Source organism: Oryza brachyantha, chromosome 1 (assembly GCF_000231095.2).
Source record: "Oryza brachyantha chromosome 1, ObraRS2, whole genome shotgun sequence".
Classification (NCBI taxonomy): domain Eukaryota; kingdom Viridiplantae; phylum Streptophyta; class Magnoliopsida; order Poales; family Poaceae; genus Oryza; species Oryza brachyantha.
Genome location: NC_023163.2, coordinates 24,992,811 through 25,006,832, shown reverse-complemented (window position 1 = coordinate 25,006,832; position 14,022 = coordinate 24,992,811). Strand labels below are relative to the sequence as shown.

The following is a 14,022-nucleotide window of genomic DNA, read 5'->3' as shown; positions in this document are numbered from 1 at the left end:
TCGTCGTGGTGGGAGACGGCGGAAGCGATGCGAGCGGAGGAGCACGACGCCGGCGAGTTCGTGGGCGCGCGGCTGGACGCCGGCCTCCGTGCCGCGCGCTTCGAGTCGCCGCCGTCCGCCGAGGAGTTCGCGGCCTCCATCGAGCCCAGGAACGCCCCCGCGGTAGAGCCTATGCCGCCGCCTCGAATCCTCTCGAAGCTCCCCGCCCCCCCCCCCCCCCCCCTCGCTTTTCTGGTCCCATCGGTTGTTGACGGCCTGACGCCCTCTCCTTTCGCGCGGGCGGATGGTTGATCAATCTGTAGGTGTTCCGTGGCGTGGTTAAGGATTGGGCTGCCTCCTCCCGCTGGGATCCTCTCAATGGCGGCCTCGACTACTTGCTGGTTTGGATCAATCCCTATCTATAGCTCACACGAAGAGACATTGGAATTTTTTTTTTGTTTGCAAGTAAATTTCTACTTTGCATAGTACAATATCAAGTATAGTATTTGCTTCAGGAAAAGGTTGGACCCGATGTTGATGTGGAAGCGATGATGTCGAGCACTGGGCATGTGTTCTATGGGGACCTTAGAAGCCATGAGAGGGTAGATTTTTCACATTTTATTCTGAACGAAGTGGCCATTTAGCACGAGGGCCTAACACCGGCTATCTTGTTCCTCGATTTCAGGTTCTTGTTCCGTTCTCCAAATTCATCCAATCGTGCAAATATTACCTGAGGTATCCGAGTGGTGCTAGTGAGTCATCCAAAGCGCAGGAAATCCTCAAGGAGCCTACTTCTTCAGAGGAGGGGTGCTCGAGCAGCTTAGAGAGTTGTGACCAAGTCTATTTAGCACAAGTGAGCTCACCTCTTTCACAGCAGTTATGATTTAATTGTATATTTTTATGCACTTGTTATTTATGGCGAAATGAGTTTTGCTGTAAGCAGGTTTCAATTCTGAACGCTGAGAACAAAGAGAGATGCTCGCTGGAAATTTTGAAAGACGACATTCAGGAGGTCTGACATAACTGTGTTTTCTTGGACAAATTTTCCCCATTCATGACTATGAAGTTTCATGAACAAGTTGTTCTTTACTTCTGCTCATTTGTATCTTCTATATTACAGCCTACATTCGTAAAAGGAAAACCATTTTCATCAATAAACATTTGGATGAATAGAGCTCACTTGAGATCGAGTACCCATTATGATCCTCACCATAACCTTCTCTGTGTAGTGGCTGGCTGCAAAAAAGGTGTGTTAATGTTTTAAGTAGGCTAGAGTTTTATGCTCTTTTTGGCTGTTAGCATGACACATATAGTTCTTCCAAATTCTTTGTCAGCTGGTGTATTTGGCTGAACATATGAAATTAGGTCCTACTGCAATTACAAATGTCATACTTCTGCTTTCTGATTGCTGTTTGCTTCTTTTGAAACTTGATTTCACAATCTACTCTTAAAGGATTCCTATCCTTCAGCTATTTAAATATAAATTATGTATACAACCCATGATAATTTCTAATGGAACACTTGTGATAATTGTTTCTTTCTCTTGAAATTTTCATACAGTAACTTTGTGGCCTCCCTCAGTATCCCCATATTTGTATCCAATGCCTGTGTATGGAGAGGCCTCCAACCATAGGTAAAACTATTTCCACACAGGAATTGTTTTCATCTAGTCAGTTGTCTTGGACAAATTGAAATCTTTCAGCTCTGAGATGCCTTCCTCTGATCTCCAAATATTATTTGGCAGCTCTGTCAGCATTGAGGAACCAGATTATTCAAGTTACTCAAGAGCAAGATACATGAAATCATATTCTGAGAGAGTAACTCTAAATAGTGGCGATGCTCTTTTCATACCAGAAGGATGGTACATCTGTATTTTATTTTTGGGCCATTTTGTTGCTGAACCTTTTCTTTTTCAGCTATCATTTGGTAACAGCTCATTATGACTTATCGGTTGTTAGCCTCTCAGTTCAAATACATCTATTGATGCTACAGAATATAGCAATCCATCTGTAGTTTTTGTTTATGAACTGAAATTTGCTAGGTTTTTGTATCACCAATGTAAATTGTTTTAAATATGTAAAGTTATGTTCCAATTCAATTTACATTCTCCCCAAAAGTTTTGGATAATGTAATATATCATATATTGGTCATGTGGGTAGCTTGTTACTTAGTATTTTCTTCTATCAATTGTCATCTGGAAAAATAAATAGTAGGAAAGCAAGTAGTAACACCTTGAGAGTTCATTTAACAGGTATCATCAAGTTGACAGTGATGATTTGACAATAGCAATTAACTTTTGGTGGAAGTCAAGAATAATGGCTGAAATGTTAGAACATATGGATGCCTACTATCTACGACGTATCCTGAGCAGGTACAGTATTCCCTTCAGTTGTATTTGTTTTCTTCAATATGCACTACACTTCCACCAAAGTAAACGTCTATATTGTAATTCAGTGTAGAAGCATACTCTATTTTGTATTGTTGTTCAGTTCGCCACTCCTAGTTGTTGGCATGTAACCATTATTATATTACAGATGTGTACTTAATGTAGTAGGTAGGACCGTAGGAGTAGTAACATTGTGATACAATAATGTTCTTACACTACAGTTAATATGACTACATTAGAAGGATTTATCTAAATTGATATTTGACAAAAATATGTGGCTGGTGGTAGTATCATTTTACGCGGTGCCAGTTGCCGTTTTTTAAATAGCAACAGGTATGTAGTTCTTCAACTGAAGGATATAGAGAATCATTCATTCCAATGCCTAGCCAGTTTGGATGTGTATTTCACAGTACCTGTTTTTATTCCAACTCTGACTGATTTCCCGTTGTTTTGGCATCTCGCTGGTGTCTACATCTAAACATGATTTGTAGTGAAGATTGGTGGATAAGGAGATGGTACGCCCCATTTCCCTCTTATCTTGTGTGTTGACACAAGAGTTTTTTATCATTTTAATTTTTTTATGCTACTGGTTTGAAATAGCCATCTGGTCCATTTGTATCCTTTGCCTGCACTGGCTGTTTTAACTATAAATGTTTTATCATCTTTGCAACAGTATTAGATGTTTGCCCTATGCAATATTTTTCTTTGCATTCTTGATTCTCTATTCCTATTTTATATACATCTTTCACAATTCATCGGGGTGAGTATTTTGTGTGGTAGTAACTTTGTTCCTCTCATGAGGCAGAACAAAATGGTGCAGGAGAGCTCCCTTCATCGTTCAGACGTTAGCACTGTTTGTCAGCCTACGGATGAAGCATCAGGTCATTACGTTTCCTACTTAAGCTTTCCTCCTATATTTGTTTCGATTAAGTTCACACTTACTGCTGTAGTGCTTCCAAAATTTCTATTGGCAGCAGCTGAATGGTAGTGTTATTCAAAGTTTAATGGGGCATTGAAATTTTCCTCTCTGTTGTCATTTAGGAAGAGAACTACATCCTTCATGTTGCTTTTATATTTTTCATTCAATTCTGTTGTGATTTTCACACAGATAAGAAATTCTCTTGATCATTTAACAGGTTCCGAGCAATTGACTTTGCACAACCAGATTACAAATTCTAATTTACCTGACAAAAAGGATTCACCACTGCAAACTCTGGAACCATCCACCCTCCAAGCACTTTATGAACTTATGTCACTGGTTCACAACAGTGTTGAAATGGTTAGCCAAAATGAAATAGCAGAACCGCCATGCCAGGATGCATCTTGCAACCCAAGCAATGAAAGAAAGAGGATTGCTGCAGATGGTTCATCTTTATTGGAGAAAGATGCTGTTGCAAAAATAATTTTGCCACTTGAGCCGCTTGAATTGCAGAGCATGCTGCTTGTTATGGTGGTATGTATTATTAATTAAAAATTTTAATTGTTGATACTATATCATTTTGTTTTATTTCATCTATTTTTGTGCTTTTGGCCTTCTATTTTGGTCTTAAGAGTTATATGAGCAAAGAAGTTATTCTTGTTTCTTACCATGTACAATATGCAAACCTTGAGTGATGTGCATGGAGCATCATCACTCATGCTACAACTGTTTATATAGTTTGTTCAGCATCTGAACTATTCAAACAGTTAAACAAGATTTTCTTTTGCTATTTAACTTAGTACTCCTAAACATCCATGCTTTTCAGCATACTTTCCCAAGGACTCTAGAAGCTCTTGTCCTCAACATGCTTGGACCAATAGGAGCAGAGATACTGACAAGGAAGTTTGATGAGATGGACCAACAAGCCACAAAAGAGCAGCAGTTAGTACTTTGTACCCTCTTCTGTAATTTTCTTAATGCATACCATGTTGGTGCTTCTAAAGTGTTGAATGGCATGATACAGGAGTGAGTTTTACAAGACATTCTACAGCGTATTTGATGACCAATATGCTGCCATGGATGCACTTCTTAATGGGAAAGAATTATTTTCTTTTCAGGTGCTTCAAGTTTCTTGAATGCATTTCAATACACCATCATCAATGCACTTCACTTGAACCAAAATAGAATGGCGATCTGATCTCTACGTAGAGTCAACTTATATATATTAAAAACATATCATTCGGTCACATTTTTTAACCTACCAGGAGTTGAGGAATTATCTTACCTTACTAGTGTTCTGCTGAATTCCTGATACAGAAATATCTTCTAAGTTGATAGCTAGCTTTACATAAAATTATCATCTTTCACTAGCTCTAAATCAAAATTATATGCTTTGTTTTTGCTAGCACCAACTTATCATGCCTTATATGTGTCTTCTAATGCAGGTATTCCAGAGTGTACTGGACCAATATATTGGGGTTCATGTTAACCGACCAAAGTAATACACTAGTACAGGTCAATTTATGGATCATGTAGCATGTAACCCTAGGTTTGTCTTAACTAGAAAATTTTCTCCTGTGTTTTGTTGAATCAATGCTAGATAGCCTCGTGGTCGTTACAAAAGGGTCATAGTGAACAAACCTCCCCTCTGAATGATTTCTTTACTCAGGTAGATCCTTGTTCTTTGAACTTAGCAATTCTGAAGAGCAGCGGTTTTCGCTCGGGTGGCGGGTTCACCCTTCCTTCTAGGACATGTTTCGGTGTTGGTCCATTCAAACAAGGCATGCCTTCAAACAAATATCAACGATTTAGCAGTGTACATTTCAATTGTTTATATTTCATCAAAATGAATGTACCTGTCTACTTTTTGGACACAAAAATACATACATCTTTTACTCGTTAGGCATCACCATGACCGTTTGCAGTGATACTTTCATTCTTTGGCAGCCAGAAAGAGAATAAAATGGAGCTAGCACTTCTAATTAATGGAGCTATTGATTCCTTCGTGCACTGCCCCTGTGCACTCTCTCACGCTTTCCTTTTTCCGCTCTTCAGTTAGTTATCTTCAAACATGAGGCACCATTAATGCAAGGGAACTGTCAGATCTCTTTGACAGGAAAATCGACTGACGTTATGGTAGACAGGTTGAGACACCCAGAATGGCCTTATGAGTTAAAGGAGAACAAAAATAAAAAGAATACAAAGATTAACTTATGAAAGAACTGTTCGTTGTACCCTACATACCGCCCTCCCCTCTCGCTGACCTTTGGTATTACATTATGAGGAAACGAAAATATACACAAACGAATAAGAATACATGTCGATCGTCTGGTATATGCCTCCTATGTACAATATCTATTTGCCTCTCTGGATGGAACATGTCATCCTGCTGTAGTCAGAGTTCAACACTCGTAATCTTAGACCTTTTGTTCACCGGATGGTTCATCCTGGAGAGGAATTCATTTTGGAAGAAAGAAAATGTCATTACAAATGCAACAAATTAAACAAAGGTAAAGTGATGATTCCACTGGCAATTCCTAAGGACAAACTGAACCAAAGGATTTATATCATTTCAGGTGTGTGAAATCTCTTTTCATTAGTGAGGAAAGAGAATGACGGTGTCTTGTAACAAGTGAGGCCAAAGGGAGTAACTCACATCAACATGAATCTCCACAGGGAATAGATTTATTGCACCAGGATTGAAAGAGAATCTGGTAAATGCAGAGAACAGGGTCAGGTAAAAATGGCAAATCAGTGGAGATTGAAATTTAAAACATCAAATTAAAATGATGGCATGCAACATAGAACCGTGCCACGAACTAAGACATACTTTTCTGGAAATGAGAAAAAAAGGGCAAGTGATAAAGATAGCAAATCTAGCTGACCATAAAAAGCTGAAGAAAATTCAACCACCCTGTCTTAAGTGATGGGTTAATTTCAGCCTACACAAGGAAATTGCATAGAACATGTGGAAACTATGACAAGCTTGCAGGCTAAGGTGCCATAATAAAAAAACAATGCATTGGATCAAGAATATTTTAGCCGTTTTTCAATCATGGCTAGCTCCTAAGACCAAACTGCTTCTATTATTTGCACTTTCTAATGTTTGCAGCATCTTATACATGACAAGCCTAAGGCAACAGGAAAGCATTACCCTCGTGATAGGGCAACACGCCATGCATATGGGATAAAGAACTCCTCAGGGTGACTTTCTTGCTCATATGTAAACCGTAACTGGGTAAACATCTGAAAAATAGATCATTTATATATGTCAAGCCAATAAATCTGAACACCAGAAATACTTTCAAGCGCTCAAAGAACAAGAATGTGTAAAATATCAAAGAAATGCCAAGTATTATAACCATCACCTTCATTCCTTCTCCACGCCATGAACGGCAGTTTTTGTTAATAACCTCAAGAACCTTATCTACAGACCATTCTCCATCTAACTGCTGCATGTCCATTCGACTATTGAAGAAATCTAATACCTTTTAGACAAATTCATAACACAAAAATGAGATCATGGAAAGGAAATGTTAGTTGGATTATTCTGTTGTACTTTGGCAAATTCATGAAAGAAAAGCAATAACACATACTGTGTAAATATTCTCAAGCAATTCATTGAAACGGGGATGGTTTTTGAATGGCTGAAAAACCTCTTGTCGATGCAAGATAGCATACACAACCTGTTGATACACATGTTAGAAGCAGTAGTATTCTCCCCATGAGGTAAATATAATTGCTAGTTAGCACATACCTCAGGATTTCTAGGCAATGCATATGTAAGAATTGCATTGATGATTTCTAGAACAATTCTTAAGAAGTCGGTGTAGATGTGAAGTTCTGTGGACTGCAAAAGCAAACCACTGTTTAATGAAAAGAAAAAGAAAAAGAAAAGAAGGCATCATGAAAAAAACTGTTGAGTACCGTATCGTCTGAGATGCTGTCTGCTTCGATCTGATCAGATATAACTTTGATAACCTTGTCGTTTTTTAACTCAGCTAATTTGGTATACCTGAAGAATGTTGCATACGAGCATAAGATAATATCACTTCAGGTGTCACTTTAAGGAACAAAAGATCAGGAAAATATAATGGGAGAAAGATTAAGGGAGCATACTTGCGAGAAAGCATGTCAAAGAGGCTAACCAGCCTTTGAGATGCATATGCACTCAGCCTGTGCACATGAGGGGCCATATTTGCTAGAATTGCAAGGCAATTTGTATGAAGGTAGACATCCTACAAGTAGATAATCTTGTCAGTTAACAAGAACCACGTGAAGAGTTAGCACATGTATAAGCTGTAGCATTGGATAGCAAGAAGATGCAGAAAGGAACTTGACAAAAGGTAAGATCAAGTACACATTGCTTCGACTTTCCTGTACAAAATAACAAAGATCATGATACCTACTCGCAGTTTAGAGAGGTTGTATTTGATGGTCCGGATTAGTATAACAACCATCAAAGATCCCAAAGAAGTTTGATGCATGAGGCGCTCATGGTACCAAGGGACACTCGGAAGCACCTAGAATAGTACATGAAAGTCATTAACACTCTTTGAATAAAATGACTTGAAGGTTAATTAGCTTGCTTACCAATTTGTGCACACTGGCATTAAAGGTTGAATCTTGACTGAGTATAAGAAGAACTATCAAAAGCATATATATCTGATTGGAAGTCTTTCTTGATGCATTGTAGAGCATTTCCAAGATAGGCATCAGCTGTTGACAAAATTTACAAATTAAATTAGCAAGAGGACTGAAAATTAAATGTGGATTTGGGTATGCTCAAGTCCATAAAAAATAATTTCGCATATTAATGCATATTATGGAGATGAATTCTCATTTTGTGAGCAGCGACCTGATAATGAAGTTGTAGAATTTTGAACTAAGACAATCATAAGCTGCCTGGTTGTATAAGGATCCAACAGCTTAGCGAAAATTATTCCAATATATTTAGCAAGGCAGCAACTCAACCAGCCAATAGAAGTTACAATTTTTAGAAAATATAAGCCATTGTTAGTTTGGTTTCTCATGTGGCTATTATTTTTACTAGCAATTTCATGCTCTGTTATGTTATGGAATCTAGCTCCCAAATTGCAATGTTTCAGCCATTAGATGCCAATATCATTTATTAATCACATAGGAAAGAAGCATAACTTAAAATTGGAGCATTTTTATGAACCCAAAACAAATATGATTATGTATGTACTGAATGCCCTCATGCTCCAATAATATGGTTCAGAAATATTGTTGTTAAGCTAACATACCAAAGTATCCAAGTCTGTTCGAACCAGAACATACTCCTGAAAGTCACAGTTCCCATGGACCAAAGAATAGAGCAGTAGAACTGAGCTCTCATCTTTTAAGCATCTGCATGGATAGTGGAGATTATGATAGATTTTGATTAATGATACCCCATTCCTAAATAATGAGCCCCGCAAATACATAAAAAGTCAAGAGCAGAATGTTAGTCCCCATCAACAGAAGTGCATTTTTATTTCTTAAACTTCAAGCCCTTAAACATAATTCCATATGAGGAGAACGATTTAATTCTTATCATAATCCACAAATGCCAAATCATCAGGGCTTTTTTGTTTGCAAGGAAAGAGGGGATACTCTCATTGCTTTACTTAGAATGACACTTCGCAAACTTCTATACATCTAAAAAGTAATGGTATGATCATACCACTCAGCATGATGAAGTGTTACTTACGTGCCAAGAGCATCAAATAGTGATGCAAAAGACAACCTGACAACTAGCCCATTTTGAGCATTTCCTTCAACATCAGCACGATCATCTGCAGCATAATTCATTTCTGTTTGTTATTGATCTATACGCTGCAGTCTCTCTATGCTACAGGTGCATTTAATTCCATTCCAATGACTGCATCTTACATTGACTGTCTTTGGCATTGTTTAATGCCTTGTAGTAAGGATTGTCATGAAAAGCCGGTGCATCCTTGACATTAGTATTTAAATCACTTGTGTAGACATTACTGCTTGGAATGGATTCGTTCACCATAATGCACTTCCGGTAGTGGATCAGAATAAGCAGAACAAGTAAACTGTTATCTGCCAATTGACTTGATGCACCTTCAGCATTTGAGCTCACGAGGTAGTTGAAAGTGTAGTATGGCAGTAGTACAAAATTTGCTGCAGTAACAGATAAATGAAGTTAAAGATCATCCGTAATTCAAATTTCAAACATCCTCTAGTTCCATGGCCCATGTGACATAAGATTTTTGCCTAAGTTTGCCACACTTGTCTAAGGTTAGTTATGGAAAAATAGGCATGGACTAATTGTTAGAAGCAATATGTTGGAGGAGACTATCCACATTACCAGCTGCTGAGCCAACCCGCTGCAAAACACCAGGTCCACCATCATCAGAGAAGGCAGGGTGTGAACCGTTTAGAGGAATCCGTGGTCGTTTTACAAAATTTAGCAGCAACTTTTGAACTACCGAGGACACTGTGGAACTGTCCTGCAGAAGACATGCGGCATGGACGTTCATTCCAAATTTAGACATAAAAAAGGTCCACAAGAAAGACTAGCACACATAATGCACAAGCAGCTATAAGTTTTACCTGAAGCATAGCCGCGTCAAGAAAAGGATGCACGTCTTTTGGTTCAGGAGATGGTCCAGAACATAGTTGAGTTGACATGAGTACTAGCATCATGTTTAGAAGCTCATGGTGTAGGTAGCATGACTCCGGACTTCATATAGAACATAAAAAACAGTGAGATACAAATGGTAAAATAGTGTTTCAAAATACACATACAAAAAAAAGATAGAAGTTATCAATTGAGTTACCTTACATCTACGCTACCAATGTAGTTCAGAATGCCTCTCATCAGAAAATATTCCACGCTTTGTTCTGTGAGATGATGAAAACATGACAGATCATTATAACTACTGATATAAGAACAAGTTTTGAGGAATGGCTCAAATGAATATAAGATGTTCATGCAAGTCACATAGTTAAAAAGTGATTTTGGGCACCACAGTGTTTTGCAATATATTAGGCATGAAAGAACGATTACATTTAGATAATCAATTACCAGAAGGAAAAGTTTCCAGCCCCTTCTCATCCTTGTCAATGTCAAGACTTAGCTCTTGCCAATTATCGGTCTTTGCGTTTTCAATAATGAACTTGAGAAAAATGGATGATATATATGCAGCATTGATAGCCTTCCTATAAGCAGCATTAGATACAGAAGAATCTGTCGTGCACTCTTGCAAGCACCAAACCAGATGGATTAAAATCTTTGCGAGATGCTTTGTATGGCAGTTGTTCTGGGCTGCATAAACAGATAACATAGGCTCGTAACTCGTAAGCATGAGACGATTATAAACCAAAACATAATACTAGAAGTAACAATGGCCACCAATCTCTTGATATTACAATAAGCTGAACTTAAAAGAACTTTAGTAACGAAACAGTTCATATTGCTGACTACAGCCCTATCAGTCCTTTGGTCCTTTTCATGAAAAGTCATATATTACAGCTGAGCAACCACCAATGCAGCTCGCAATCCGCATAAGTCAATACCCAAATCCTCCCGACTATAGCAACAAGGAAAAAAAATGCCGTGAACATCAGGTGAATTTAGTCGTATCGCCTCCATGCGCCACATTAAATTCTTAAACCCGCTGCAGTGGGCGCAACCCACACCCGCGCGCACAGAAACCACGTGATCCGCATTGCCCCCTCAAATCAAAGCTCGCAGATAGAGGGCCAAAGGATTACTACTAGTAGTAGCCAAGAGTAAAACTGAGAGAGAAGACTAAACCGACGCGGTCAAGGCGAACAACCGCTCTGAGGAAGGGGGGGCAGCGCGGATCTCGAGCCGAGGCACTCACCGAACGCGTGGCACGCCTGCAGGACGCGGTCCCGCGGCCACTGCTGCGTGAGGGGCAGCTCGAGCAGCTGCCTCCAGAACTCGGAGGAGATCGGGTACGCCTTCCCGCCGACCAGCGCCGCGAACATCTGCTCCGCCGCCCCCGGCGACGCCGCTGCGCCCCCGGCGCCCAGCCTCGGCGTCGACGGCGCCGCGCCCATTGGATCTGGCTGGAATGGCCACTACACCGGCGCGCGCCCCTAGGTTTCGACGCCTCGGCCTCGGATTCAGGGATTGGACAAGAGCGAGAGGGAAGAAAAAAGAATGCACCCCCTCCCCTCAACTGGAGTCGAGGCAAAGCGACGGAGGTTTTAAATGGGACACGCGAGCGTGGAGACTTCGGGCGGAAGGAGGAGGACGATGAGTTCCAGCCGGGTGCGGGTGCGACTAACCGGTTGGCTTGGCGCTCGCTGGGTTTGGGTTTGGGAGGTTTTCGTGGGGCTACGCACTGACCATCTTGCCCTTCGTCTCGCGCTGCGGCAGTCCGGCACGCCGAGGATGTGGTCAGGGGCGGTGTGGTCTTTTCGGTGGGGGATTTTGCGGTGGTGTCGTTGTTGTTGCTGGGTCGCCTGCACCCGTGCCGTGCCGTCGGTGGAGGCGTGGTGGTTTGGTGGTGGAGCATTCTCGCGTTCGGGAGGGATGGGGTGGGCGACTTGGGTTCGAGTCAGGGGCTCGTGGGTGTTTTGGCCGTGTCGCACTTGATTTTTTGTTTGGGAGCTTCCCACCGGGTTTGGTTATTTGCCGTGCACCAGCATTGGGTTTGACTTGTCCGGCTAGGTTTGGCGCTTTCTGTTTGTTTCATTTTTATTAGGGTGGGAAAAAAAAGACAAACAAGATTATAGGATTATAGGGAGTAATAAATTAAAATATAACAAAGTGGACATAGTTGAAAAAATAATACTCGCTCGTTAAAATAAACTAGTTACATGTCTAAACATTTATTTAAGTATATATACATCTCATAAAATCCAAAGCACCTATCATTACATTTTTATAAGATATGAATATTTATTATTTTCCATGCATCTATTTAGAATGCGGTCAACTGAGTCATTTTTTAGGTGATGTTTGAGACAAGTGACTTATTTTTAGTAGCTTGTCCCATTGAATGTTTGGACGATTATTACGTAAAATATTAATAAAACTCATCCATAATATTGGGCTAATTCGTGAGACGAATCTATTTAGCCTAATTAATCCATGATTAGTCTATGTGATGCTACGGTAAACATGCTCTAATTATGGTTAATTAGGCTTAAAAAATTCGTCTCGCGGATTACCACTCATTTATGAAATTAGTTTTTTTATTAGTCTATGTTTCATAATTTAAATTAGTGTCCAAACATCCTAGGGACATGGGGCTAAACTTTTTAGCCCCATCTAAACAACCCCTTAGCTTATACTCGTTGTCTATAATTTTTTTATGATATAGGGAGTTATTATTTCAGGTGCATTTATTTAGGATGTGATCGAAGCTTCCACTTCCTAGCTTATACTCTGTCGTTTTTCGCGTGCATGTTCCTAATATACTATAGATGTTTTTTTAGAAAAATAATAGTCTAGTTGCTTTTTAAAATATTATAATCGATTTTAATTTTTAATGATAAGTACTTAATTAATCATGCGCTAATCAGTTATTCCGTTTTTGTGTGAAGGTGAAAAGGCTCTCACATCCCAAGACGAAGCCACCCTTAGAGTACAATGGTCATAATATGCTAACACTCGAGCATCCTTATTAATCTAGACAAATGAAAATACCATGCTTAAGAGTAGTTTGTTGTGGAATGAAATCATCTACAACACTGCTTTTGATGTATTGTTCACTAAAATATGGATCACATGAACATGTGGTGTCTACGTGTAAGTGAGCAGCTCTGCAGAGGATTTGAATGTTTAGTTTTATTAATGGTTGATAATTACGTTTTCAAACGGGAATTGATGATTTTGAGTCAAAGTTTACGCAGTAGTACCGTTATTCGAGAGTCCGTTCAACTTGTGCTAATTAGGTAGTAGAACTAACATCGTACATTTAAAAGTAAAATACATAGTAAAAAATGATCTAGTGTATGAAATAGTCCATCCCAACAACTATGATCTTTTGTTCGTCGTCATCACACAAACATCTACATCGCTTTCGTGTTCGACCTATCTCATTCACAGGGCACCGAATATGTTTGTTCTCTTGTTGCTTTACAATGGTTCCCTAGCAGTAGTTATATATGTGATTCCGTTCTGTCATAGAAACACGACGGAAAAATACATGTTTTCCAATGTACCTCATATAACCATGACGTATTTGTTGGAGTTGTTTCTGATGTGTATAGGGCTAAAAAGGACACTTTTGATCTTGCCAAATATTGCAAAAGTTAGTTATTGAAATAAAGCTGAAATAAATTGGATTAAAATTTATGATATAGTAAACACAAAAAATTAGTTGGTCTGTCCACGGATATAAAGGTTTCAGCCGCTTTTATATAGATTAATGAAGAAAACAAAATACTATAATGATCTCATTAAATAAATGTTAGTTGGAAGGTGGAAGGGTTGTTGAAGATAAAATAAAATGAAAAATCAACAAGTGACTATTGATGTATAAGTGGTACTCTAAAATCCCTTATTTGTCATATGTCATCAGTGGGCATGGGAATATTAAATGAATCCTGTGTTTCATAACAAACGTAAAATATTTAAATACTCAGCCCATTCACGCGGATAGGCCAGCCCAGACACTAGCCCATCCAGGCCCACGAAGGCCACGGGGTTAAAATCGGTCGGGGCCGTCAAGCTCAAATCAAACCATCTCAGTCCTCAGCCTCCGAGCCACCGTCGTCACCCACA

The 14,022-nt window shown here is 39.5% G+C and overlaps 2 protein-coding genes across 3 annotated transcripts; one reads left to right on the top strand and one right to left on the bottom strand.

The window, feature by feature from the left end:
* Nucleotides 1–5,265, top strand: LOC102716265. Of its 2 annotated transcripts, XM_040522414.1 has the most exons (16): nt 1–162; nt 303–380; nt 495–581; nt 665–832; nt 923–991; nt 1,100–1,226; nt 1,540–1,612; nt 1,724–1,840; nt 2,231–2,350; nt 2,862–2,880; nt 3,171–3,246; nt 3,502–3,818; nt 4,111–4,226; nt 4,309–4,402; nt 4,730–4,833; nt 4,954–5,265. In XM_040522414.1, exons 1-15 carry the CDS (start codon nt 28–30, stop codon nt 4,784–4,786), a joined length of 1,653 nt encoding a protein of 550 aa, XP_040378348.1. In that variant the 5' UTR covers nt 1–27; the 3' UTR covers nt 4,787–4,833; nt 4,954–5,265. The 2 variants fall into 2 exon arrangements, with proteins under 2 accessions (XP_040378348.1, XP_040378346.1); XM_040522412.1 differs by having other exon boundaries at nt 4,730–5,265.
* Nucleotides 5,266–5,396: 131 nt separating this feature from the next.
* LOC102705974 (dymeclin) lies at nt 5,397–11,514 on the bottom strand. Its single transcript, XM_006646315.3, has 18 exons — nt 11,147–11,514; nt 10,345–10,584; nt 10,097–10,160; nt 9,870–9,999; nt 9,625–9,766; nt 9,180–9,437; nt 8,998–9,082; nt 8,552–8,654; nt 7,878–8,003; nt 7,694–7,807; nt 7,404–7,522; nt 7,212–7,299; nt 7,042–7,134; nt 6,881–6,970; nt 6,653–6,772; nt 6,439–6,530; nt 5,941–5,995; nt 5,397–5,731 (listed from the first exon to the last, which is right to left on the bottom strand). Exons 1-18 carry the CDS (start codon nt 11,343–11,345, stop codon nt 5,702–5,704), a joined length of 2,148 nt encoding a protein of 715 aa, XP_006646378.3. The 5' UTR covers nt 11,346–11,514; the 3' UTR covers nt 5,397–5,701.
* Nucleotides 11,515–14,022: the final 2,508 nt, after the last annotated feature.

Excerpts from the sequence above, each read along its gene's own strand:
- LOC102716265 (XM_040522414.1), top strand. The coding sequence starts at position 28 with ATGCGAGCGGAGGAGCACGACGCCGGCGAGTTCGTGGGCGCGCGGCTG. Across the intron at positions 992-1,099 it reads TGAAAGACGACATTCAGGAG|CCTACATTCGTAAAAGGAAA; the intron begins GTCTGACATAAC and ends TCTATATTACAG. Across the intron at positions 4,227-4,308 it reads CAAGCCACAAAAGAGCAGCA|GAGTGAGTTTTACAAGACAT; the intron begins GTTAGTACTTTG and ends GGCATGATACAG.
- LOC102705974 (XM_006646315.3), bottom strand. The coding sequence starts at position 11,345 with ATGGGCGCGGCGCCGTCGACGCCGAGGCTGGGCGCCGGGGGCGCAGCG. Across the intron at positions 10,585-11,146 it reads GCAGGCGTGCCACGCGTTCG|CCCAGAACAACTGCCATACA; the intron begins GTGAGTGCCTCG and ends CTGTTTATGCAG. Across the intron at positions 5,996-6,438 it reads CGTGTTGCCCTATCACGAGG|ATTCTCTTTCAATCCTGGTG; the intron begins GTAATGCTTTCC and ends TGCATTTACCAG.